General features: G+C 37.3%; 1 protein-coding gene across 5 annotated transcripts in view; it reads right to left on the bottom strand.

Annotated features, from left to right (window-relative positions):
- Positions 1 to 3,839: 3,839 nt before the first annotated feature.
- Positions 3,840 to 27,951, bottom strand: part of LOC126497315 (solute carrier organic anion transporter family member 1A4-like) — a 41,801-nt gene continuing 17,689 nt past the window's right edge. For all 5 annotated transcript variants that reach the window (XM_050135276.1, XM_050135274.1, XM_050135275.1 and 2 more), the window contains 8 exons: positions 26,538 to 26,759; positions 21,664 to 21,828; positions 20,314 to 20,515; positions 15,856 to 16,021; positions 11,644 to 11,816; positions 8,270 to 8,334; positions 7,152 to 7,269; positions 3,840 to 4,515 (listed from right to left, as the gene is read on the bottom strand). In XM_050135276.1, the coding sequence (XP_049991233.1) occupies positions 4,296 to 4,515; positions 7,152 to 7,269; positions 8,270 to 8,334; positions 11,644 to 11,816; positions 15,856 to 16,021; positions 20,314 to 20,515; positions 21,664 to 21,828; positions 26,538 to 26,759 (1,331 nt within the window). In that variant the 3' untranslated portion in view covers positions 3,840 to 4,295. The remainder of the gene's footprint in view (positions 4,516 to 7,151; positions 7,270 to 8,269; positions 8,335 to 11,643; positions 11,817 to 15,855; positions 16,022 to 20,313; positions 20,516 to 21,663; positions 21,829 to 26,537; positions 26,760 to 27,951) is intronic.

Genomic DNA, 27,951 nt, shown 5'->3' with positions numbered 1-27,951 from the left:
GGTTCTCTACACGTCTGAAAAAAATGGAAAATAAGTTCACCAAAAGTGAAGCCTGAAAAACTAGCATCATCTTTCAAATTTATCTGTTACATTCCATACCTGCTGTAGTGTGGGCAGTGGGACAAGCTTGTCAAAGTTATTGTTTGTAATAAACAACATGGATGGTTTCCTTTGGCTCTTAAAATATGCAAACCGATAAAGAAGGGACTTATTGAAATCTTGTGTTAACTGATACATTTCCACCCAAATTAATCTCTCTAAAAACCAGCACTTCTTTATGCAATAATTTAGATACCCCAAATCAATATCTGGTTAATTCAGTTTTTTTCCTCTTATATACAGGGCTCTACATATTAGTAATCTCATTTTTATTTATGCATAGTTCTTGATAAAAATTTTTAATCATGTTTTATTTTGACTGAGGAAAAAAATCAAAGCACCTCAAAGAAATTAAATTGAAAGACCAATGCTTTGTTCTTCCTGCTGACTTTCATAATGACCCAGACACAATTCCTTGAAAGATAGCATGCATTTCTTTGGTTTGTATGGTGGTGTACTCAACTATGCTAACCAACACATACTATGGAATATTAACATATCATGTTCAATTCTAAGCCATGGAATACAAGGGATAATTATTGCCTCTCTGTCTTCCATTTATTCTTTCAGCTTCTGTGTTTTTGAAGTAGAGCTTTCAATTTCTTGTAATATTGGTTGCATTGGAATTATAGCTAAACCAGTGATAAACTATCATGCATTCTGTTAAGTTTAGAAGCATAATCATGCTAAATGTGAAACTGATCTACCTCCATGCCTCTCTGCCTCTTCTGTCACTCCTCTCCTCCACACATGTCTGCTGTGCTGTGATCAAACCCTGAAGAGAACAAAGCTCAGAATAACAACCCTTATCCCCAAGCTTCCACAGTGAGGAATTGCCCAAGCATTCCAATGCCCATGTATTGATGTAGGAGGGTCTTCTCATTGGTTAAGTAAAGAAAACTGCCTTGGCCTTTTGATAGGCCAGTCCTTAGGTGGGTGGAGTAGACAGAACAGAATTCTGGGAGGAAAAAGGCAGTGTGGCAGATGCCATGGCTCTCCTTTCTGAGATGGATGCTGGTTAGACTCATGCCAGTAAGCCACAGTCAAGTGGAGATACACATTAATAGAAATGGGTTAATTAAGATTTGAGAGTTAGCCAATATTAGGCTAGAAATAATGGGCCCGGCAGTGTTTAAATGAATGCAATTTCTGTGTAATTATTTCAGGTATAAACTAGCTGGGTGACTGGGACGCAACCTCCCACACCTTTTTACAACAAAGTATCAAGTAAACACCAGTGATCTTACAGTTTTATGAGTACCTCCTTAATATGAGGGGATACCCAGGAACTGGGTATATCATGTGAGTAGAGGTACTGGGAGGTCAAAGGCATGAGATCTCCCAGAGCTGGGGTCACAAGTGGTTGTGAGCTTCTTGATGTAGGTGGTGGGACCCAAATTTAGATCCTGAGCAAGATCAACACATGCTCTTAACTTGTGAGTCCTCTCCATCCCCATAAAATGTTCCTTTTTATAAGATACATTTACTACTTTAGAAAGTCATAATAACACATAGGTAACTATAGAAAACCCATCAGTTAGGTTATCTACGTTCTCTTTTCTGTTGTTTGGGTTTGGACAACCCCTAGGGGCCCACATGTTAAAATCTCAGTCTTCAGCAAGATGTTGCTGAAAGGTGATTGAGACATTAAGAGATGGGGACTAGAAGGAGGAAGTTGAGTCCATGTTGATAAGCCCTTGAAAGAGATACTAGGCTAGGGGCCGTCAATGCCTCTTTTTTTTTTCCCCAGCCTTAGTAAGATCAGTGAATTCATTCCTATGAGTTTCTTTCACAATGAACCACATAGATACAGGGCCAAAGCAGCAGGGCTGGCTGATCATGGCCTGAGTCCTCTGGAAGTATGAGCAAAATAAGTCTTTCATTATTGGAAATAGACTTCAGTTCAAGTAATGGAAACTGTGATCTCCCCCATAAATATTCTGGTTCTTTCAAAGGGCTTCTGGGATTGTACCTGCCTTCATTCTGCTCTACTAGATAGTCCCTCTTTACTATATTAATAGACACACTATACTGTCCTCCACCTCACGCATTTCCCCTTTCATCCTCCGCATCTTTAGGGATTTATGCCATTTTTATATTATTGACTTTCATTATCAAGGGAATAAAAATTAGGAATAGTAAGAAATAGTTTTGATCATGATCTTGAGCCAGCACTCTAATGGGAGCTCACCAAAGCCAGCTGAACTGGGACTGAATGAGCACATGATCAAACTCTGAATATGGCTGACAATGAGGGCTGACTTAGAAGCCAAGGACAATGGCACCGGGTTTTGATCCTACTGCATGCATTGGCTTTTGGGAGCCTAGTCTGTTTGGATGCACACCTTCCTAGACCTGGATGGAGGGGGGAGGACCTTGGACTTCCCACAGAGCAGGCCACCCTGACTTCTCTTAGGACTGGAGAGGGTGGGGGGAGTGGGAGGTAAATGGGAGGATAGGAGGAGGCAGAAATTTTTAATAAAAAAGAGCCATCACTATAAAACAGCAGAAAGGCTTGTTGTTCTTTAAAATATTTTCAGTCATTATCTGCCACAAAATAAAATGATTTCTGTATTAGTTACTTTTCACTGATGTGATAAAACACCACAAAGCAACGTATAGAAGAATTTATTTTTGCTTAGGATTCCAGAGGGATAGAGGTCTCTCATGGCAACCAGGCATGACAGGAAAAAGTAAACATGGTGACTGGGGCAGGAAGCTGAGATCCCACTTCTTAACCAAAGCACAAAGCAGAGAGTGAACTGGAAGTAGGTGAGGCTTTTAACTCTCAACACCCAACCCAGTGGTGCACTTTCTGAATTAAGGATGCTCCCCTAATTCTCCACAAGCAGAGTTATCAACTGGAAATCAAATGTCCAATTGCCTGAGCCAATGAGGGACAGTTCTCAATCAAACTGTCACAACTTGATTTTGCTTTTAATGTATACCTTCAATATTATTAATTTTAATTTTATAACATAAGTCTCTCTTTAAGAATTTATAATTTTATCTGTTTATTTGTTTGTTTGCAGGTGTGGCATATACACCACAGTACAGGAGGAGATGGCATAGGATAACTTGCAAGACCTGGTTCTCTCCTTTCACCATGTTGGTCACAGGGATCAAACCCATCTTGTCAGGCTTGGGAGCCAGCAGCCCTTTGCACTGAACCATCTAATTCGTCTCTCTTTAAATGTTTTACTCTAAGATTATTTTGAAAATTAATAGACCTCAATGTGAGGACACATGAGTAAAAGGAACAATAGGCCAAAGAGGCCAAATGAATATGAAATAGTAGTCTTTTGAGAACATCTCATACATCAAAGCTTAATTTATTTTTATTTTATTTTATTATTTTGTTTAATCTCATTTTATCTTCAGTAGTTTACTCTACTTTGGGGTTAACACCAGGGCATCACACATGCTAGGCAAGCATTGTATCACTAACATAATGCCCCATCTCTACAATGGCCATTGAAAGGACTGGCTTTCTCAAATACTTTCTTTTAAGAATGAGTTTCATGACCAGTTTTGAATTGCTATGGAAAAAAGTTATTAAAATCAGATTTTTAATAGCATGGTTAAATTTCTCAGTGCTCTAAGTTATCAAATTGTGGCATGAGTAATGAAAGAAGGAATGAAAACAACAGATGACGCATTAATGAGACGTCTAATATTGGAAGCATCGTGTCGAGAATAAAAAAGGAGAGAGTGAAGAACTTCTAAGTATATAAAGAGGCATGCAAATATCTTGCATAAAGAAAGTATAAATTTGAATAAATTATTTCAATGCAACACAAGTAAGATCTAAATTTTTAGCTCTAAACGACTCCAACATTGAAGCACAAATTTAATGGAATTGAATGGTGTTTCGAGAATGGGAATGCCTTAAAGCTTTTTGAGCATATATGAGAAATGCTCATTTGCTTTGATTGAGTTAAAAGAGAAAATACCTTTTTCATTTGAAGACTGCTTTAAAGTTCTACGTGTGTGAGAGGATAGGTGATCACCATAGTCTTCCCTGGGATAATCTTAAGTGCTACCACTATATTTAAAAAAAAATAACAGTAAATATTTTTGTCATTATTAAAATACATTCTTAAGGTCTTTCAGCATAATTGTTCCTATAACTCATGATTCAAAAGAACCAAATGCAGACTCTGTCCGTGGGCCTATGCAGGCCACTAGAAATCCCATTACAGCCTCGTTTTCAGTTCTCTGCCGTTCTCAGACTCAGGACTTCTGTGCACATCCATGCACTCGCTTTCCTTCTCTGTGAGCTGCATCTCGGCAAGTTCAGTCTCTGAAGAGTCAGTTTCCTCAGGGAGTTGGAACTTCCTCAAAAGTTTTAGAATGAAGATTGACAGGAGGTAGCTTGATCCTCTTAGAGCTGCTGGCAACCCAATGTAAATGCGCCTGTTGAAAACAACTAATCTATGTAAAATCGTAATGCATTCAGTGAAATTTAATTTTGTACATTCTTACAGATAATTTATTCTTTAAAGAGAAACATTAGGTGATTATTTTTGCTCATGTACTTTATATAATCTACTTTGCTAAATTATCAATTCTGTTAGTTAAAGTGTCAAAAATTTCCAACAAAAGTTTAAATGTATTTTCTCAGTTTGGTGATGGCTAGTTTTCATTGTCTACTTGACTAGATTTAGGATCATTATAGAAAGACATCTCTGGGTGTTTCTATGAGAATATTTTCAGATTGGTTTAGCTGAGGATGAAGTCCCTTATACCATGCACTGGACTTGTAGCCCTCAGTATTTCCTGCCAGAGCAGGTGACACGACCAGCCTCCTCACCAAACCCTGTCTGCAATTACCTCACACTAAGTCACTATGCTTCCCCCCCCCCCCCCCCCCCCCATTCCAGAATACCTTAAGTTGTAGCAAAAGGAAGTTTTGAACTACACAATTTGAGTCATGGGATTTGAACTCATGTGTTCTGCAAGAGCAGTAGGTACTCTTAACCCACATTATTTTCATTTGCTGAACTTGTCCATTTTAATCATGCAGACTTTGGATGCTTCCTGAAATGAATTATGTAATTTTCCCTTTCAACATTTCTGAGAATAACTTTTGTACTGTTATAAGCATCTGTTCTTTGTAAATTTGACAAAGTGTGCCTTAAAATTTCTGGGCATAGTGTGTATGGTAAGTAGGTATTTTGACAAGTACATTTCTAAATAAGTAGGGAAAACATTCCTTCATGTTCTCAACATATGTGTAGGAAAATCTGGTGTGATGGATAGTGTTAACTTCATACAATCTAGAATCTCCTGGGAAAGAAGTTTTAGTGAAGGCCTGTGTGGATTTTGTTGGCCTGTGAACAGGTTCATGGGACATTATTTTGATTACATTGATTGAGGTGAGAAGTTTCATAGTGGGTAGCACCATTCCTTAGGCCAGAAACCCTGGACCACAAAAGAACAGAGAAAACAATCATGCCTATGTCTACAGGGGGGAAAATATAAAAGTAGTATGTATGTGTATATGCTTAAGGTATAACAGTCTAGAAATACTATTGGCTTTCTTTCACTAGAAGAAAAATAGATTAAAAAGTATCTTAGCTTACTTTTCTGTCACTGTTATAAAAGACCCTGACAAAATTAATTTAAAGGAAGAAGGTGTAAATTTTCTCAAAATTCCAAGTTACTCCTGGAATACCCCACTATTGTGTATTATATCCAATAATGTGTATTGTCAAGGCAACTGGAACTTTAACCCACACAGATACACTGACAGAAGTAATTGAGACCTACTGTTACTATAAATATACCAGGCTGGGACTGGTATCTCAGCTAATCATAGCCAGACAGGACAGGACAATGACCAGAACTTTTTACTCCTAGAACTTTTCAGTATACTGCTCACCCAGAAACAAAGGAGTCGATCTAACCCACAGCTTTTTTTTTTTTTTCTTATGCTGAAGTGATTCTAAGCGAGAGAAGTTGCACAGTGAAGTCTGTATAATGCAAAGTTCCTTTGTGGGCTTTCTTGAGCTCATTACCCTCCAGAGCCAGCAAGGTAAAACTCTAGTTCCAGATCAGCCTAGTATGGCCTCTGTGCACGGGACAGCAATGAACCCACAGTTATCCCACTATATTGTTAGTGACTGGTGCCTGTATAGCGCTGAGAGTGATGGGAACCGTGAAGGTACTACCTTTAGTCTATGCAGCAGCATGGAAGCACACAACTGGTTGCACCCAGGTCTCAGGCCAGGCTCCCCAGGCTGCTGGTTCTTGAGGGGAATGGCCTCAGGTATTCCTACGTGCTGTCACTTCCTTCCCCTTCTTGATACTCTCAGCCGGTTTGTATCACTATCTCCCTACTGAGCCATGTTTTGTTTATGCAATGGTTGACCGCTAAGTGCAGTGGAGCATCTATGGGTTCCCAGCGATGAGACCATCAATCAAATTCAGGTAACAGTTCCTTTCTAAAGATAGCCCCTGGCTCTGGCACCTGACATGTCCTACTAAACTGCAGGGGCAGAACACAGGTTTGGGGTTCTTTGTATATCAGGTGCAAGCATGAGAGGGCTGTGAAATTTACAGGAGCTAGAACATCAGGATCCGTGGTACCTGAATGTGTTAGGTCTGTCATCCTGACCCAAGCATAAAGAAAGAAGCTTCTACTCTGTCCTCAGATATGGGGTGGTAGGAGCTGAGAGATTCTGTTCCTGCCAATAGTGGTATTGTCACTGGTCTCTGCATCTTGATGTCTTGTTTATCTTTAGTGTTCTGCCATGTTTCCTCAGCTCAAGATGCAGTTCTCCTCCTATTGCTCCAGGACATCTACACAGATGCCCTGCTCCCTTTCTGATGTATTTTGAACAGTTAGGTTAGGAATCACATTTACACTTATATGTATCAAGCACTTTAGAAATAATGGTAATATGTGAAAATACACATATAGGAAGTTCTTACTATTCATGTACATTCCAAAAATGAAACCAAATTTAATCTTATCACTGAAGAAAATTTTAGATACTAATGGGGACACTTTATACATTACAAGCACAAGTCACCAACATTATCATTACCTGTATTCATTTATATCATACATCCTGCATGCCCCTGGCTCACCACATTTCAGAGTTCCCCAGTGTAAACAGGTTCTGTCTATCAAGGCACCAAAGTAAATAGGTGCCGGAATGCCCCCTGCAATGAGGAGAGAAAAAAAAGACCATTGAGAAGAAGAAAGAAAAGAAAGAGATGTGTTCTTTTATTTGGAAGTACTTCAGTTTCCCTATTAGACAACATAAAAATTATAAATCAAAGTTTCTATACTTACTTTTAGGAATTATGAGTTAATGTAAAGTTTCTAGATAAAGACAATGAAAATTATAAGATGCTAATGAAGTATCCATTGAATTCATAATTGTATACACCATATATTTCCTGAAGTGTCTTGTGCTGGTTTTCTATACATCAAACAGAATGACTTATGTCTAATTTTATTCTTGAATCTACTAAAAGATGAAAAGTGTAATTAAGTTCAGGTAATCTTTTCAAAGTTAAGGGGAAACATTTATCATCTCTGCAGTTATCTCTTTCTCAAGTTAAATACAAGTAGCTGTTTCCAAACATAAGTGCTTGTGAACTGGAGTTCAGGGCAACATTGACAGAGCGCATGTATGTTAAAGATGCCACAAGGTGGTTGGAATTTCCAGGATGTGGACAGTTTGCATATTGAAGATACAGAGACAAATTATTTTTACCTCTCTTATTTATCACTTATTGCCCTATCCTTGTGTCTGATGTTATATCCATGTGATTATCATATGAAGCCTTTGTGGGATGTATTGACTGAACTTTCCAAATACTAAGAATGCTATCAGATAGGATCGGAGCCTTCAAAAGAGAATTCCATGCTTTGATTTCACCAAGTTACTTCACGTTTCCACAGATACATTTGAGAAGCTCCTTGTGTTCTCCAATTATAAACATCACTAACTGCCACCATGTTGGAAACTGATATGTGGATGACCTGAGTCTGTGTTCTCATCATGGTGATTCATGCTTGATTCCAGATTAAACCCTCTTATTTCCTCTAAGGTAAGGGTTTTGTTTTAGGTTAACAATATAGCTGCTGTCTTTTTCTTCAGAACATGTTAACTGGTTTACAAAGAAAGTGATATGCTAGGAAAGTTGTTCATACCAAATACTCTTATGAAAAATGTATGTAATCCAACTCCAAGGGATTTCTCTTCAGACTTCGTACACCTGAGAAATACATACACACATAAATAAAAGTACACCATGGAAACACATATCTGTCCTAGCATCCTCCCAATGACAGTCATGGTTCACGATCCTGGTGGTTAAGCCTTTCATCCTGATAAGTGAGGATAATACAACTCTACTGTTAAGCACACACAGAGAAAGGAGAATTTGACTTATAAAAGCTGTTCTATCACCTCCACACATCTGATTCAAGCACAGCCTTTGACTGCTAACCTCGATGAATAGCTTCCCATTGGGAGAGGCTATTCATTCATTCCCAGCTGCCTAGACATGAAATAATCACATAGAAACTATATTATTTGCAATGTTGTTTGGCCAATAGCTTAAGCATATTTCTAGCTAGCTCTTATATCCTAAACTAACCCATCTCCATTAATCTGTGTATTGCCATGTGGCTGTGACTTACCGGCAAGGTTCCAATGTGACTGTCTCCTGCAGGCGGCTACATGGTTTCTCCCTGACTCTACCTAATCTCTATCTATAGCTCTTTCAGCCTGGATTTACTTTGTTAAGTCATTGTCTGAAAGCAGCTTCTTTGTTAACCAATGGCAATAAAATATATTCACAGCATACATCACCTCCTACATCAGCTTTCTGGTTACCACGGTGATCACCATGCTATATCACAAATAATGGACCCAAACCTTTGAACTCACAAATCAAATAAATTTTCTTCTCTTAAGTTGTTTGCCAGGCATTTTGTTAATTTCATAAAAAATCTAATGCCTCATATAACAATTCAGGATATAGTAAAGGCAATCCCACAAATAAACAGAGAAAGAATCCATCATATAGGCTATGACATTAAGAAAAGGCCTTTGATATATGGAGTTACCAACTTTAGACATTTATCTTTCCTATACTGCCTACAAAATTAAACAATATAGTTTTCAGAATTAAATACAAAAGGGAGGCTTATAAAGTAGTCAGGATAAAAACTGAAAAATATTTTTATAAATTAGGAGTGTGGAAGTTTTTTTTTAAGATGTGTTCTTTCCCCACCAAATACACCCTTGTGTAAAAAAAGCATAATAAATGGAACTAGTAGGATTTCATTTTGAAAGTGGTTCCTTGGAAGAGTTCAAGAAAACACAACAGACTAGAAGAGTGATAATAGTGTTCAAACAGTAGGACTGTATTATCGATCATTGACACTGCAATGTGACTGCAATCATCACATTTCTGAATAAACATGAACCCCATTGCATCAAGAAAGTACACATTAGGGCCTAAAAGATGGCTCAGTGGATAAAATTCTTGCCACCAAGATTGATAAACTGAGTTCAGTATCTAGAACCACATGATTGAAGATAACCAACCCTTACAAGATGTCTTCTCATTTAAACATGCACACCATGGCATGAAAATTCAAACACACACACACACACACACACAATGCTTTTTAAAATCACACATTAAAACATCAATGAACCACATGTTTTTATATCCAGTTTAAGTGCTAACTTAAGAATTAAGATAATTGAGACAGTAAGTGAGACATGGAAGTGGAAACAGTCATGCAGTAACATGGGAGTATCTCTTGAGAATGTGTTTGGAAGATCCAATAGGATAGTTCAGCTACTTATATATCCTTTACTCTGGCCATCCTCCTCTATAATGAAAACTTGTCTTTTCAGTTGAGCATGCTGCTTCGGAACAGGGACACCTTGCAGTACTGAGGGAGTAGCCACATCAGCTGAATCAGTCTGAAACATGATGGGGTTGGCAGATGTCACAGCCAAATCCCACTCATTTGTAAGAATATGTCTTAAGAACTAGTAATACTTGGTAAAATTTATCTGTCTGTGAACCTATGAATTAAAACAAGGCATTTAGCACATCTTCACTTGTGTTAATATAAAGATATAACATCTTACCATGGAAAATGAATATATAAGAACATATACCTAGCCTATTCCAGTGAGTATCTACGGTGGGTAGAAGTAGAGGAAAGGAAGAACCAAAGCAATGGATGAACATGTAGAGGAGAGAATGGAGAGAAGAGAAAGACAGGGAAGGAAAGATGAGAGAAAAGAAGAGGGGATGGGAAGGGAAAGAAGAGGAAATGAGAAGTGCAGGAAGAAAAAAAGAGGGAAGTGAAGGAGAAGGAGGAAGAGAAGAAGAGAGTGTGGAAAGGGAATGTGGGCAAAGAAACAGTAAAGTACAATTGCCTATAAGGAAGAAGTGAGAACCTTAGTTCTGTTTATGAGGAAAAAATGTTACAAATTACACATCACAGTTAACTTTCCTTCTGAATCCCAATAAGACAAGAAAAAGAGTGTTGACTGTTTCCCCACTGGTAGTGGATGTGAAGATTGCTAGGCTGGAAATAACACTAGCAAAAAGAAAAAAAAAAAGCTTGACTCTTCAATGTCCTCATTTTGTGTTAGAGAGTTGGGTATTGTTGCATTTTTAGACCTACTTCTTAGTGAGTATCTGCTATTGCATTCATGTGTCGCCTGGTTAGCTAGTATCTATTATTGCACATATGTTTTCTATTTGTTTGTTTGTGAGAAGTTGAAGTCAGAATGTCGGGGGAGCCTGATCACTTTTACATAGAGAGTTGCATGTTCTGCCAGTCAGTTAGTTGACCCCAGGAAATGAGTGTTAAACACCTCCTCTCTCCCAGCCAAACAAGAATTCCCTTACTGTAGATTTAAGACATAAGGGGATAAAATAGGAAAGGGCAGGGAGGAAAATTTCAGAAAACTTTAAATTACTGTGAAATATAGCAATACTCACTGTATGTTTATTGTTAAAGGTATCTCAGAATATTGATGTTGGAGAACTATTACTGCAGTGGTCTTTCTTGGGAAAAAGGAATTTTAATAAGTGACCACAAAATCTAAATGGCATTGGAATGATGCTCTTTGTGTAAAGGTGCTTGCCACAAAGGCTAGATGACCAGAATTTAAACCCAAGAACCCGGAATATATGTTAAAAAAAAAAGAAAGAAAGAAAAGAGCTCAATTCAGTGGCAAGCGTCTGTAATCCTAGCATTCCCATAGTAAAATAGGAGAAAACAGAAATTGCTTGGAACTTGAAGGCCAGGTAGACTGGAGTACACAGCTAGTACAGCAGCAGAAATAAGAGAGAACCTGTCTCAAAAACAGGGTAAACTGAGAGAACTGATTCCCATCATTACCTTCTGACCTCTCTGTGTTCTTGTTGGAGTCAAGAGTCAAACACACACACACACACACACACACACACACACACAATCATACACTCACTTATGCACACACAACTTGGAAGGAGAGAATGCAAACTGAAAGAGGTATTTATTACCTCAGAAGAACCATATACCCAGGTATGACTGCCAGTGAGAAGATGAAACAGCCGAATACTGACACAATTAAAAAGTACTGCAGCTTTATAGTACAGTCAGGGCTTTTGTTACACATTCCAAGGACTGCAGATGAGATTCCTGAAGACTGAATGCAGCTGCAGTTTTGAAACACCTGTAGAAAAAAAATACAATGTCTTATTTGTAGAAGAAAAATATTGGGTGCAAACCTTTAGTATTTTCTACATAGCTAGTTATATCAAAATGGAGAGTGTTGGGGCTAATGATATAACTCAGAGGATGAGCACTCATCAAGCATTAATGAGGACCAAACGAGAGAGCAAACACCATTAAATCAATACTAAATGCTAAGTAAGTAAAATGGAGGTCCTTCTCCCCTTGACTTCCATCTTTCTTTTTTTTGGATCTCAGAATTCTATCACAAAATATAAAGGGGGAGATTTTTCAAAATTGGTGTTTTATTTTTCAAAGTACAAGAAGCGAATTTTTAAAACTTCAATTATCCTGATTGCACACTTCACTTTTTCATCTGTTTGCTTGTTTATTTGCTTTTGCTTCTTGTGGAAACTCATTCAGCCAATAGCCCTCTGGGCACTGGCCTATCAGGGTGTGGTCTGAATTATTATGAGCACAGACAGAATGCTTGCTTGCTGTATCTTAGCTGGTGCTCTGGATTCTGTTCACAGCGCTCAGTGCCCACAGAGCAGAGGACCGCAGCACCATTCTTATTGTGTGTTCCCCAATAAACATTTGTTAGCTTTTATCGTGGGCTCTCATGGTCTCTCTTGATTATACCTACATTCTTGCTTCTAGTATCCACATGACCAAAATATGCTGTTCTCCCCTTTGCAACTGTGTAAACCCTCATGTGGCTAACCACCCATGCGACTGCCATTTGCAGTGGCTTAGCTTCCTCCCAGGCCCCACCCCCTCCACACCCATGACTGTGGTTCAGAGGCTCAACCTCTGCTTGCCCACTGCAGTTACCCTGATTGGCATCTGAGCATGTTGTCTGCTCTTTTCCCCCTTCTTCTTTAACAAAAATCTGTTCAGTATGGTTTTGAGTTCTACTTAGTAAATCTATAGATTAACAACTTTGGTACAAGTCAGATGGGAACTCCAGCATCCTTGGACCACTTTGATGGTACAACTCTGGAACTTGCTGGCCAACACTGATATTATTATACTTTAAACTCTTGGTAGCCACTTAAACTAGCTAACTGAACACTAGCTCTACCTGCTGGTCAATCAATATTATTACACCTACAGAAATCTGAAGATTTCTGATAACTAGATATTATTTTGATTAATAACTAAATAACCAAATAAATTAATAATAATTTATTTCTGCTATTTTAAAATCATAAGATCATAAGATAATCTCAGATAATGCCACCATCCAGGAATTTAACAACCTTTTTTGTTTCTACTATGGATAGAATTCTAGAAAAGCTATATGACCTACCTGGGATGTATACATTCTTAATCATAGCTGCTATTAGCTTGATACTTCATCTTACAACCTTAAATAAATGGTTTGATGTTCAAAAGCCTTGACTTCCTTTCTCCAATAACTCTTCCACTGTAGCTGTGGACCAAGGTCTAATACTGACAAACATGTGGAGGGACCTTATTTTTTGAAGTCCATTTCTTCACTAACTGCCTCACATCTAGTGAAAGCATGCCATAAGAAACTAATGCTTCCTTAATATGTTTTAGATCTTTCATACATACAGGCTCTCTTTTACATTCTATATATTCTTTTGGCTATTTCATATTTTCTCATTTTTCAGAAATAGTAACAACGTAAGTATTTAAAATTCTTGGTAAGTTATCTCTGACTCTGAGAGGTACTGGCAATGCTAAGTCTTTACTATTGTCTTTTGTATTTGCCCCATTTCCTTACTTAACAATTATAACAAGTTCTTTAATGGTTTAAAATTGTTCTAACATTGTGTTTTGTGGATTATAAATTTTTTGACCTGTGAATATTTTCAAGAATTTTATCAATCAATTAATTTCTGGGTTTCATCATGCACATGTTATTCCAAGTTTTTAACCTTTTCCACTAATTGTTGTAATAGGAGTGGCAGGGCTGCGTCCCCAACACCCCGGCCGCTTGGCTAGCTCATGCCCGAAATAACAACACACAAACTGTATTCATTTAAACACCGCTTGGCCCGGCTAGTTCCAGCTTCTTATTGGCTAGCTCTTACATATTGTTCTAACCCATTTCTAATAATGTGTGTAAGCACCCCAAGGTGTGCTTACCGGGAAGATTCTAGCCTACGTCCATCCTGGGTTGGAGCTGCCTGGGAGAGCGGAGCCTGGTGTCTCTGCTCCCGAGAGCAGAGCTGTCGAGTCTCTCTGGAAGCAGAGCAGAGTTTGACCTCACTTCCTCTTCCGCCCAGCATCCTATTCTGTTTACTCCTCCCACCTATGTTTTAACCTATCAGGGCCAGCCAAGCAGTTTCTTTATTGCTCAATGACCTTCCTCCATCAACTAATGCTATCTTCTCATCATTAAAGATAATTTGGATGGCGTGTAGATTTTGCCTTCCAGGAGGGATGTTCTCTTGGCTAGCTTGTCATAACTTTTTAACAGATTTTGATTGTCAATTCAAACAGTATGGTTCCTTTCAGATAACTTCTCATTCCCAGTCTGTAAAGTCTGTATTATTTCAATAGGTTTCTCATTCTTGATTTTGTTATCATTTATTTGCTTGTTTATTTGTTTTTCTTGTATATGTTGTGTATATATGTGTGTGTGTGTTGTGTGTGTATGCCTGATCAACTTTGTATATGGGTTGACAAGTGAATGCCATGACATACATGTAGAAGACAGGGGTAAGTTATGGGAGTTAGTTCTCTTTTCTCATGTGTGGCCTTAGGATGTAGCTGTGGTAATAGTGTTTGGTGACAAATGTCTTTACCCACTGAGCCTGCACATACTTTTCTAGCCTACACATACTTTTTAAAAAAGTAAATAAATTCTGCTTTGTTTTGTTTTGACCCTAGTACTAAGAACTAAAAGAAAATGTTTCAGAATGTTTTTGGAATAGTTAGGTGCTTACAAATAAAGTCATGTCCCCTAATAAAATGTTTATTTCAACAATAAAGTCAATTCTTTTCTGATTTTTTATGATAATGGGTATGATTAAAAATCAAAATTTATATTTTATTTTGACTAACAGCCAACTCTGTAAGTATTATAACATGTTTAAGACAAGGAAAATGCTTATAAGACTCTTTATCTGTTAAATTATCATGATGTGGTATGCAGAGATACCACAGTCTGTAAAGTTCTTTACAAGGGTGAGGACCTGAGTTCAGATCCCAAGCACACATGTGAAAAATGTATGTGTAGAGAAAGTGCTTGCAACATTGGTGCTCTGAAGGAGGGAGCAGGTGACTCCCTGGGGCTCACTTGCCAGACAGCCTAACTGTATCAACAAATTTCAGGCTAGTGAGATCCTGTCTCCAAAGAACAAAGTGGATGTGACCTGATAGTCCACAGCTGAATTAATATTCTGGCCTTCATATACTCATGCACCTGCACACACAAACACATACAACTACAATAAATAAGTAAATGAATGAAAGAGGCTCATAATATGGAAAATTAAGTTTCTGTGTGTTTCAACACACAAGAGGTATTTGAGGTCAGCCTGAAATTTATGAGACCCTATCAGTAAAGGGCAGATTCTATCAAGAATATTTTCAAGTTTTAATTTTTATGTTTAGTTACGTGTATACTTCTGTATCTATATGTATTCAAATAGGTGGATGTGGGTGCCCGAGGAAGGCAGAAGAAAGTGTCAGATTACCAAGATTGTAAGCTGCGCCATGTGTGTGCTGGGAACCAAATAGGTCTACTAAAAGATCAGCAAGTGTACTTACAGCTAAGCTTGCCCTCCAGCTAATGCTGGGAATTTTAACTTCATTAATTCGTATAATAATTTCTGATGCTTTGAAATTACAAAATAATTTTCAGATTGTGTCAAGGTTTTACATAACATCTACGAATTATAAGTTTAAATATACATATGTAAAGTAGTTAGTGGTTCACAAAATATATTAGTCCATTTTAAGCAGGGACTAATTTTTGTTTGTTAGTAGATGTGGTCTTAGATCATAGCACCTATTAATACAGCACACAAAACATCACCCCAAAACACTGAAAGGGTATATACCATGTTGACGCCTGTTCCATCAGAGTTTTCACAGCCTGCAAGGCAGGCTGACATGTATGATAGGCCATTGTCTCCACACACTGGATCCCACGTTTTAGTTAAACAGTTACACTTTTTGCTGCACTCTGCAAGAACATTTTTCTTCACATACAAAGGTTGTTGAATTCTGAAACGATTGAAAATAATGTTATTGATTCTCAAAAATCACACAAACCCTTTATTTTCTTATCTTCATCTTAGTTCACATGCATTCATGCACATACACACGTGCATGCACACATACAGACACACACACACAGACGGAAAGACTGACAGACAGATGGGCAGAGATACAGAAAGACACACACACAGGGGGAGAGATGGGAGAGATGAGAGGGAGAGAGAGAGAGAAAGAGAGAGAGAGAGAGAGAGAGAGAGAGAGAGAGAGAGAGAGAGAGACTTTATCTAATTCCCCTGAACAAAATCAGAAATCATCCAAATATCAATGTGTGATCTCTATACTCTGTTTTTTGGCCAAAAGTTATCTGTTCCAGTGTTCACTTTTCTGCTTTTTCAATTACTTCAAAAATAAACATTAGGTGCATACCATATATGAGAAAACTGTGCTGTTGGATCTTTAAAAATATGAAGATTGTCATTTGTCATTGATCTGCATGATGGGCTGACCTGAAGAAATTGCAGTTTCCATTTATAAGATGTATATAAGACATATATGTGGGTAACCACAAATGCCCCATATTTACAAAGGGACTGAAAGATGAGAATGAGGAAGCTAGAGTCTGAATTCAAATTCTGTCACTCAAGCACAGTGTGGAGGTCAGCATGACTGGAGATAGAGTCAGTATACAGAATTCTATGGTATTTTTGAAGCTATTTTCTGAAAATTTAATAATTCACCATGAGTTTTATTCTCTACATCTACAAAGTGAACAGAATAATTACTTTCATAAAAAGAGTTTCAAATTACATAATGTATATAATTATTCATGATTTTATAATGAAATTACTCAAATTTTAAAACTTTTAAAGATCTTGAAAGGTCTTTTCTTTTAATCTCTGCTCCCATCTCTCTTACACACATACACATACACACAATCACACGTGCGTGTCTCTGTGTGTTCATGTGTGTAAGCACACATAGAACAGCATGCATGTGGAGGTCAGAAGATAATCTTCCACCCTTTTGAAAACAGAGTCCCCAGCTGGTTACTGCTGAAAATGTAAGACTAACAGGCCTGTGACCTTTCAGGTTTTCCTGCTGTGGCTCCCAGCTCACAGTAAGAGTCCTAAGATTACAGATACTGTACCATGTCAAACTGTACATGGATTCTGGTAATCTGAACTCAGGTCCTTCTGCCAGTCCAGCAAGTATTTTACTGTGCCCACCCTCTGGGGCATGGATCCACATAAAACCCTAAAAAGGTTTTAAAAAGGAGTGCTTCTAGGCCCACAAAATTGGAACCAAGCACAGATTGTTGGTAGCCATATTTTTTCCCCAGATGGGCTTGCAGAAAGCAGGGGTGCCACTTGCACCTTTAAGAGAGATGTAGTAAAAACTGTGTGGCTTTTATAAACAGAAGCTTCCTGGTCTGCAAGCACAAAGGGCTCTGACTCTTACAAGAGGTCCAGCTATAGAACATTTGAATGGGGTTTGTGAGCAGAGTGGTACAACTCACTTAATATCAATATAGACCTATTGTTTGCAATATTGGGCAATGTGCATGGCTCTCAGAGGCAGGAAACATGCCTCCACCATGTTGGACTGGGTGGAGCCAACAGGTAGGACCATGGAGATGATCCTAGCCATGCCTGCTTAAGATTAAAAAAAGCACTTCTGATCAGAAAATAATTACAGATATGCAATAAAGACAGATTCAGATGAAAAAGACCTCTGAAGGGTCACAGTGTTGGTTAAATGTACATAGACTTGGGAGAGAGAAGAGGAAAGTATAGGCAGTTATAAAAAGAAATACTTTTAAAGAATAAAGCAGAATCTTTAAAAAGACAGAGTACAGAGAGTCATAGGTTAAAAGAGTAAGGAAAAATAAGTCATGTATATAGAACATACACAGAGAGTCTGGATTATCTATATTATTGTGTTTTCTTTGAATTTCTGACTGTGAATGAGTTAAGTACAGAGAGACATTTCATTGTACAAGATGCTAAGCTAAACCAACATATATACTTTAAAGGTATTTTGACTTCAAAATGTGGGTCTAAGGACATGCTGCTTTGGAAAAGAGATTCTGCTTTTGTTTCCACAGAGGATGAGAATCTATATATTCATTCTAGACTAATGTGGTTTGATGGAGCAACACCCCCTGAAAATTCTACATAATCCCCCAAAATTACTTCACCCAACAAAAAGCAGAAATCAGTTTGGAGAGAACTATGCTCAAATTTCATAAATGATTATTTATGAATCTTTGTTTACTTTTAAAGAGGGATATGCAATAGAGATAAATAATTTGTATTAGTATAGATCTTGACTTATTGATACAATAAACTTTGTTATATGTTTATTTATTTTCTTGATTAAGGTATTGTATTTGTGCAGGTAATATTTAGTTAAGAAATTCAAATTAATAGATAGTCATCTATAATAGTCAAGCTTGTAGTAATGTTTCTTAGGTTTTCTAGGTGTACAGACATGTATTTTAGATGGCTGGGTATTCTCCAAACTTTTCAAAAACCAAAAGAACATAGCATTTAAAATGTTTTAGTACTTTTCATGACAATGAGACTCATCTACTCCTGGTAGCACAAATATAGTTCAAGAGGATTATGGGCATCAAAGAGGCTCCTTATGGAGTTGGTTAGTCATATGGGCAAGAAACTGCTCTTTCCTGAATTGTTTGATGTTCTGTCATATGAACTGGACATACAGGACCCACAGAAGAATGACTACTGAAGTTTCTTAATGAAGACGAGACAGTCTTCCACAGTTCCTGTTTCATGAAAGTGTCTGCCAGGCATTCTGCAGGATGCAGAAGAAAGTTACTGAAAACTGCCAATATAGGTGGAAATGTCTTTGAAATTTCCTGTTTCATGGAAAATTTTGCCAAACTTTATGGGCCTGTAGGCTGAAGATGGGTGACTCAATGTTACAGAAGAACTTTGGGTGATTGCCCAGGCAGCAAGATGCCTCTGTCAATCATAGAGTTTGGAAGTTGCTTACAATGCACTTCCTGTTTACTTAGGCAACATTTTATTCTTCTGGAGTCTTTAATGGAGTTGAGGAATAGATAGTTATAATTATAGTTTTCCTCAGTTATGATAAAAGATAAAGTAGATATAAATATTGTAAATGTAATTCTTGCTTGATCCCTGCTTTGTTATAGATAAATTTACCATGTTAAAGTTAAAATCTTCCTCTTTATTTAGAACAAAAAGGTGAGGTGATGTGGAATTCCACTCTGCATGCTGTGAATGTATTTAGTTAATAAATATAGAAGCTGCTTGGGCCTATTACTGAGCAGAATAGAGTAAGACAAGAATTCCAAGCAGAGATAGAGGGCAAAATCAGGTGGAATCAGAGAGATACCATGTAGCTGCTGGAGGAGACAGACACCAGAATCATTGGTAGACCAAAAATTCATGGTGATGTACAGATTAATATAAATTGGTCAATTTAAGATATAAGAGTTATCTAGAAAGATGCTTAAGTTATTGGCCAATCAGTATTTTAATTAATACAGTTTCTGTAATTATTTTGGGTCTGGGTGGTCAGGAATGAACACACAATCTCCTCCAACATTTTACCACTGAGTTGTCTCCCCAGAACTTTTAAAGGAACCACCATGTATATGTTTTATTTCATTTTAACTGATTTGTTAACAGATTTTATAACTGTGCTCTAAACAATGTTTTACATTTCCCATGCTAATATAGAATATGACCAGGAAACTCTTAAAATACAAAGTCTAAGACTAGGGTGCACATGAGATGTAACTATACTAGTGATTTATACAAATATTATATATAATGTATATACATATTATATATAATTATATGTATTATAATATTATATATATGTATTGACTCATCAGTATTAAATTCAATTATTCTAAATTTTTGACCACTGTAGAAACATTTTTTTGGTCTGTATAGTCAACCTTTAAAGAAATCTGTTGTTATATAGTCAAATTTTAAAGCTATCTGGTGTTTAAATACATGTATAATTTAAGCTAGAAAGCTCAGGAAATTTTCTTTATTACACTTTAAAGAAAACCACCCATATGTACACAGAATCATAAATTTCTCACTGATAGTCCCTTGACCTCTTTAATAGGTTCACAACATGGAGTGAAATAGGATTGATGAGTGAAAGAAAAGTAAAAGATAACCATGAATGACTGCAAATAAGTTGTAGTAAAATGACCTGGTCATGTGCAATCCTTATAGAAAATGGATTAGCAATTGTGAAAATGGTATTTTCTTCCTTAGGAAATAACATACCGTTCATGTTCATAAGATGTAGTTAAGCCAGCAACTGGGAAATTATCACAGGTCCACATAAGGTTTAAAAAAAATAGAAGGTACTCAATAAGGGATAAACAGAATGCTATGTATGCAGCTTTCTTGACAGTTATCTTGAACTTTTTCATAATCAAGCCACCAATTAAATATCCAATGCATATTGGAGGTAAGCTATAAACACCTATAAATACAAATAAAATAGTATTAATAAAAGAGCAGAAAATAAATGTTATCAAATTTTAATACATTTTAAGGTATTATTTATCTCTAATATACAGTGATCCTAACCTCCACCCACTCACATATTTCAAATATTCCATAAATGTCACTTTAAAAAACACTTGGCATTAATTAATTATTTGAAGCAAGCTATAAACAACTTATAACCATCTTCTCTAACACACACAAACTCTCTCTCTCTGACACACACACATACACTAGGCATTTTGTGTACTTATTTCCACTCGATTTTTAATTTGACTTGTCCCTAGGTAATTTTGAAGGTCACTGTGGATTCCATGCTTGTCAAGTGTAGAAATTTCTGTAAATTGCCTGTTACCCAGAATTCTTCCTCCCTGAGTCACTTCCCAAGCCAAAAATCAAAGAAAAAAATAAAAAAAAATGAAAGAGAAAATCCTTCCTAGTTTGCATTCATACAACATCAACCCCAGACTTGAAAAAATTTATCAGCCATTTTCAGTGCCATGAAGTTGTGTTTAATTTTATCCATCTGAGGGTAGGGACTTGAATTTTCAGAGAACTGCCAATAGTGTGGATGCTTTCAGCCTATGGCTGTCAGTTTTCAAGAGTAAATGAATCCAGGAAAGACCCAAAGATAAGTAAGATCCGTGGATTTGGTACACTAATAAGAAAGGAAGAGTGTGGTTGTCCAGATTACTCAGACCACCAGGAAACCAAGTAACCAAATTAGGAATAATGTATAAGGCAAGAATTGAAGCTCAGTAATAAAACCTGGGAGTAAGATATATAATCCCAGTGACTAAAATCTATATTCCTCTTTGAATTAAAATATTGACTGTCTAAAAATTGACTGACATAAAGACACCCAAATATTTCCATAATGATGATGATTTTCATTCATATAGGAGAGAGAACAGAGAAGGTATTTCTAGCCTCTTCCTTTCCCTATCCATTCTTGATTTACCTGAAGATAGGAAAGAAGATATTCACAAGTATGGTAGCAGTATTCAATTTTCTTGCAGTTTCCTGGTCACATCATCACCTTGTTAAGCAAGTCCTAGGGTATACTGTTCATCATACTGCTGGAGAAAGGGGAACTACTACTAATGAGATAATAAAAATACATACCTATGAGAAAGATTATCTCTGCAGTTGATTTTCCATATTGCTGTTCCAGGTATTTTGGCATAAAGGTAAAAGTAATGATAAATGAATTGACCTGGAGCACACTTATAAGTGTGAAAAGCATATAGATCGGATTGCAGAAGAGACTTTTAATGAATGGCAAGAAATCTGAAACAAGAGAGTGTCAAGATCATCAACATAACCTGGCCTTGCATTTTGTGTTCAGTGTTCTCCTAAAATTTTATAAATTCTGCATTGCGACACAAATACATTTGATAAATCTTTACCCCAGGCTGAAGTTCTATGTCATTGTTTAAGGTGCTCCTGGAAGTTAGTGCCACAACTGGCTTTGAAAGAGAATGAGAATCCAGATATGTCATCAGGCAACCTAAAAAGACATGGCATCCTATCTGTGGTTACATTATTTTATTTGTTTTCCCATTTTTTTCTGTTAATATCCTGCATTAACTAGAGAGTTACTAGTCTTTTTCTCTTGAATCTGTACAGGATTCTCTTTGATGAAGTTTGAGTTCAGATACTGATGCTATAGTACTTGATACAAAAATAGATAAGCTAAAATCTTAGGAAAGCTCCAGAAATCCTGTTGCAGTTCAGCCAACCACAGCATTACTGCTGGATTTCACAACAGACCATTCATTAGAAAGCACATAGTGATATTTTTAAACATCTTAACACATGGGTCTCACTGTAATGAAAGCCTGCTCATTTGTTGTATTCCAAGAAACTTCCAACTAATGTAATTAGAACTCCTCCTTGTTTAAAAGGTGAACATCTAGTTTTAGCCCTTTTGTAGTAAATGGATTGAATCTCACAGAAGGTAATGAACTCCACACTTAGTAATCTCTTTCCTTTTTCATCTCTATGTTTTCTATTTTGATTTTCTAATTTTTTACTATTCTTAATAAATTGCCTAACATTCTTGAGAGTAAAGCATCAAGAAGAAACCACTAAGAAGTTTAGGCATAGAAATTTAACAAAAAGAAGTGAAACTTAGTGACAAATCCATATTTATGAATGACAGGGTTACAATCAGAATTCCCAGAAGCTATTGAACTCACCTGTGTTTGCTGACATCCCTGTTCTCCCAAATAAGTTTCCACAATTCATGTTGATTTTCTATATGTCTTATACTATGCTAAGTGCTTTCCTAGTTTTGAAAATAATGTTGACCTGGCAGACCACACAATCACATATAACAATCAATATTAGCCCTTTCAGGAAAATCCTTAAAATGACCATGATTCTAAGAACGCTAAAGCTTTTGAACTAGTTTACAGTGTTACTAACCCAGCTATGGTCAATAGTGATTAAGGGAGATGTATGATTGGTGTGGGAGGTCCTTCTATCTATTTATTACTTTTATTGGTTAATGAATAAAGAACTGGCTTGGCCTATAGAATGGGAGGGAAAAAGGCAGAGTTAGAGAAATGCCATGGAGCTATCACTAGAGATAAACATGCTGAAATTTTGCTGGTAGGCCATGACCTTGTGGTGATGCACAGATTAATAGGAATGGGTTAAATGAAGATGTAAGAGTTAGCCAATAAACAGCTAGAGCTAAGGGGCCAAGCAGTGATTTAATTAATACAGTTTCAGTGTGATTATTTCGGGTCTAAGCTAGCTGGGTATCCTGGAAGAACAAGCGTTCCCTCCTTCTACAAATTGGCACCAACATGGGTAACTACATCCATGTAAAATGTAATAGGGCCAGAAAAGGAATTCTAGACCAAAAAAAATGCAGAGCTTAACACAGCTTCTTGCTGTTTGCTGGTGGCATGCTGCAGGTTCTTTAAGAGAGGTTCTTTTTTTTTTTTTTTGTTTTCACAGAAGACGAGAACCTGTGGATTACTTCCAGACCAATATGGTTTGATGGAACAAGACTTCCTGAAAGGTTGCTGGGAACCCCGCCCCCCAAAATTACTTTGCCCAACTGCTGACTGAGATGAACCCAGCACACAGGATAAAATATGAAAGGCAAGGTTAACAGTGCTCCCAAGCGCAGGAAGCTGTTTGTATAAAAGTATATCCACATTCCCAAATAGTGTCTATAAATGTTTGTTTACATTCAAAGGGGGATATAATATAAATATGAATAATTTGCATTTGTATAGATCTTGGTTTATTGATACAAATTTAAGGTCAATTTTGTTATATGCATAGTTCTGATCTTGATTAAGGTATTGTGTTTGTGTATCTCATAAAAATGTAATTTATAATTAAGAAATATAGGTTAATAGATAGTTATCTATACCAGTCAAGCTTGTAGTCATGTTAGGTAGATTTTCTAGATGTACAGAGATGTATTTCAGATATGTAGGTATTCTTCAAATCTTTCAGAAACCTTCAAAATATGGTATTTAAAATTTTTAAGAAATTAGGAATTTTCATGACAGTGAGAGACATCTGTTCCTGGCAGCACCAATCTACTTCAAGAGGAAGATGAGCATTGAAGAGGTTCCTTATGGAATTTGATAGCCATTTGGGAAAGAAACTGTTCTTTCCTGGACTGTTTAACTGGACATGCAAGACCCATGGAGAAACGACTGCTGAATTTGCCTAAAGGTGAGATGGTCCTTCAGGGTTCCTGCTACATGAAACAGTCTGCCAGACATTCTGCAGGACACAGAAGAAAATGACTGACAAACTGCCAATATAGGCAGAACTTTCTTTGAAGTTTCCTGCTCCATGGAAAAGTCTGGCAGATAATATGCTCCAATGGTACATAAGAACTTTGAGTGACTGTCCAGGCAGCAAGATGTCTCTGTCAATTGTAGAGTTTTGAAAGTTGCTTACAAGGTGCTTCCTGTTTACTTAGGTAATGATGAGGAAGAGTCTTCTGTTTTGTGTTAATTTCATTGGTTAAATAAAGAGACTGACTTGGCCCTTTAATAGGACAGAAAATTAGGTAGGCGGAGTAAACAGAACAGAATGCTGGGAGAAAGAAGCCGATTAAGGCAGTCATGGTGATGCACAGATTAATAGAAATGGGTTAAATTAATATAAGAGTTAGCAAATAATAATCTAGAGCTAATGTGCCAAGCATTGATTTAATTAATACAGTTTCTGTGTGATTATTTTAGATCTAAGGTAGCCAGGTGGCTGGGAAGAATAAGCAGCCCCTACTCCTACATGTGGTTATTCAGCGCATGATGCCATGGGAGGTTATGAGTGGTGGAAAAATAGAGATATGAGTGAGGTAACCCAGACCCCAAAAAGAGGATCATGGGATGTACTCACTCATAATTGGTTTCAAGCCATAAATAAAGGTCACTGAGTCTATAATTTGTGATCCTAAAGAAGCTAAATAAGAAGGTGAACCCAAAGAAAAACATATAGTTATTATCCCTGCTATGGGAAATAGACAAGATTGCTGGGCAAAAAATTGGGATCTTGGGGGTGGGGTGGGATGGGGGTAAGGGGAGATGGGGAGAGAAAAGTGAGAAGGGGAGGATGGGGGGAACTTGGGGAAACAGGATGACTGGGGATAAAACAAAATTGGACAGAGGAGCAGGGAATCACATAACTTAATTAAGGGAACCACCTTAGGGTTGGTAAGAGACATGAACCTAGAGTGGCTCCCAGGTGCCCAGGGCAATGTCCCCAGTTAGTTCCTTGGGTAGCTGAGGATAGGGAACATGAAATGACCCTATCCTATAGCCATACTGATGAATATCTTGCATATGACCATAGAACCTTCATCTAGTGATGGATGGAAATAGAGACAGAGACCCATACTACAGCATCAGACTGAGCACCCAAAGTCCCAATGAGGGGCAGAAGGAGGGAGAACATGAGCATGGAAGTCAGGACCATGAGAGGTGCACCCATCCACTGAGACAGTGGGGCTGATCTATTGGGAGATATGACCAATACAATTTTCTTCACCATAATCTGCACCAGAATATCACAGAAACCCAAGAATATATTATACTGCAACCCTCATTTGCAGGTAAAGAAATAGCCCCTGCCTATCTTCCAGCTATACATTTTAAGAATTTCAGAGCTCAAGTCATGCTCCTCTTGCACTAACTCAAATCTCTTGAGAATACTACAGAGGTCACCTAAATACAAGTGTGAAATTAGTGCCAAGGTTCAGGAATGGGCGGTCTTGACCACTCAGCTTCTCACAGATGCACCACTGCTCTGCACCAGAGGTTGATAACATTTCTGTTTGTTTTACAGCAGTCTGCTCCATGGGAAACAGTTCTCATGTAAACTATCACACACCTTCAAATACAGAGGATTATGTTACCACTCATCTTTTCTCTTTCAACCTTTTGGTTTTTGGTTTTTCAAGACAGTGTTTCTCTGTAGCTTTGTAACCTGACCTGTAACTCATTCTGTAGACCAGGCTGGCCTCAAGCTCATAGAGATCTACTGTCTCTGCTTAGAATTCTGTGATTAGAGGTGTATGTCACCACCACCTGGCTATTTTCTAGTCTTAATATCAACAATACTCATAGCTAAACTGACATTTTTCTTAGCAAACTATACTGTTACCATATGACAATGTTTTTCTCCCATTATCTTTAGCTTTAATTTCTAATTATTCATGTACCTTTTAGCTTGGACAAATATTTTATGTAAAATAGATTTTTTTTAAAGCAGATGAGAAAACTATTTTTCTTATTGAGTATCCAGATTGACTTGAATTTTTCAAAAGTCTAATCTAAGATACGATGTTTATAATAATGCCCATTGTTTCCAAGGGATAACTGGGGAAGAACTTTAACACATCTGAGTAGGAACCACTAATGACAAACTATTTTAAATCAGTACAGAATTTACCTGGCAAATGCTCAACTAACTGCCGACCCGTCTAAACCAAATACAGAATTTAAAGTTTTCCTCTTTACCTTTGGTGATTCCACGTTTTTTTCCCATGTCTTTTTCACGGTGTTTCTCCTTTTCATTGTTTTCAGTCACATCTGCATTATCCTCTAGTCCTTCTTTTGGGAGTGTTTTGGGAAGGAAGAAAAAGGGGATGCTGGTCAGGACATTCACTCCTGCACAGATCAAAAAGCCGATCCACCAAGCACCGACCCAGCGTGTATCAGTGAGAGTTATGGTCAGGTCATCTGTGGAGAAAAACAGATGTTTTGTTAGCTTGCATCATTCTTTCCTGGATAAAATGTAGAAAATTATTAAGGATCATAATCCATCTAAACACAAAATTTGTATATTATTTGTAAACTATTCGCATGTTTGCTCTTGTTCTTATTTGGGCCTTGTACTATGGTGCCCTGTTTCTAATTCCTAAATTCTGGGATTATAGTTATCTGTCACTAGGCTGGGTGAATCCAGACCTTTAGAAAAATGTCTGAGCCAGGCAGTGGTGGTGCACAACTTTAATCCCATCATTCAGGGAGGCAGAGGCAAGCAGATCTCTGTGAGTTTGAGGTCAATCTGTTCTACAAAATGAGTTCCAGGTCAGTCAGAGAAATATGGAGAAACCCTGCCTCAGAAAGAAAGAAAATGTGTCCAAGATTATTCAGTTGGGTAAAGTTAAAATTATCAAAGAAAAAAAGTTCTGGATTGTTATATTATTATACATAGCATAATAGTTAAAAGTTCATTTTAAAAAGAGAGTAAAAGGATTTGAGACATATTTAAGAAACCAGATTTAACCTAGTGAATTCATATCTGAAAACATCACAGTGATTGAAGAAGGGGACTGGAGAGACGGTTCAGCAATAACTAAGAATTATTGCTGCTATTGCAGAGGTCCTGAGTTCTATTAGCCGCACCCATATCGAAACTCACTACTGCCTGTAACTATGATTTCAGAACATCTGAACCCTTTTCTGACCTCAGCAGGCACCCACACACAGTGCACACACACACCACACACACACACACACACACACATATATACATATATATATATAGGCAATAAAATATCACATGGTACACAATTACTTTTTTGTGTATTCATTAAGAAAATCAACTGATTTGATCTAGCAATATGTGGTGATACGTAGCCAGTTGCCATATCATAGGAGCTGTAGACAGCAATAGATCTTATGAAATATAGCCCAGAGGATGATGAAGCTACTTAGGTACATCCTGGAGAGGCAGAGGTCCTGAAGGATTTTTTTTCCAGAATGTCCCTTGTTTTTTTCTGTGCTTCCTTCTGTTTGTTGCTGCCATATTCCTGCTGTATTTGTTGCAGTGTAGTTACTATAAGAAGGAATTCTACTGTATCTAGTACAGTGTTATTGTTCTTGAGAAAAATCCCACTCTTCACTGGGCAATTAACTTGTATATAAT

This window comes from Alexandromys fortis, unplaced genomic scaffold (genome assembly GCF_014885135.2).
Source record: "Alexandromys fortis isolate MF-2015 unplaced genomic scaffold, M_Fortis_MF-2015_v1.1 scaffold_21, whole genome shotgun sequence".
In the NCBI taxonomy this organism is placed as follows: Eukaryota; Metazoa; Chordata; class Mammalia; order Rodentia; family Cricetidae; genus Alexandromys; species Alexandromys fortis.
This window is presented reverse-complemented; position numbering and strand designations above follow the sequence as displayed.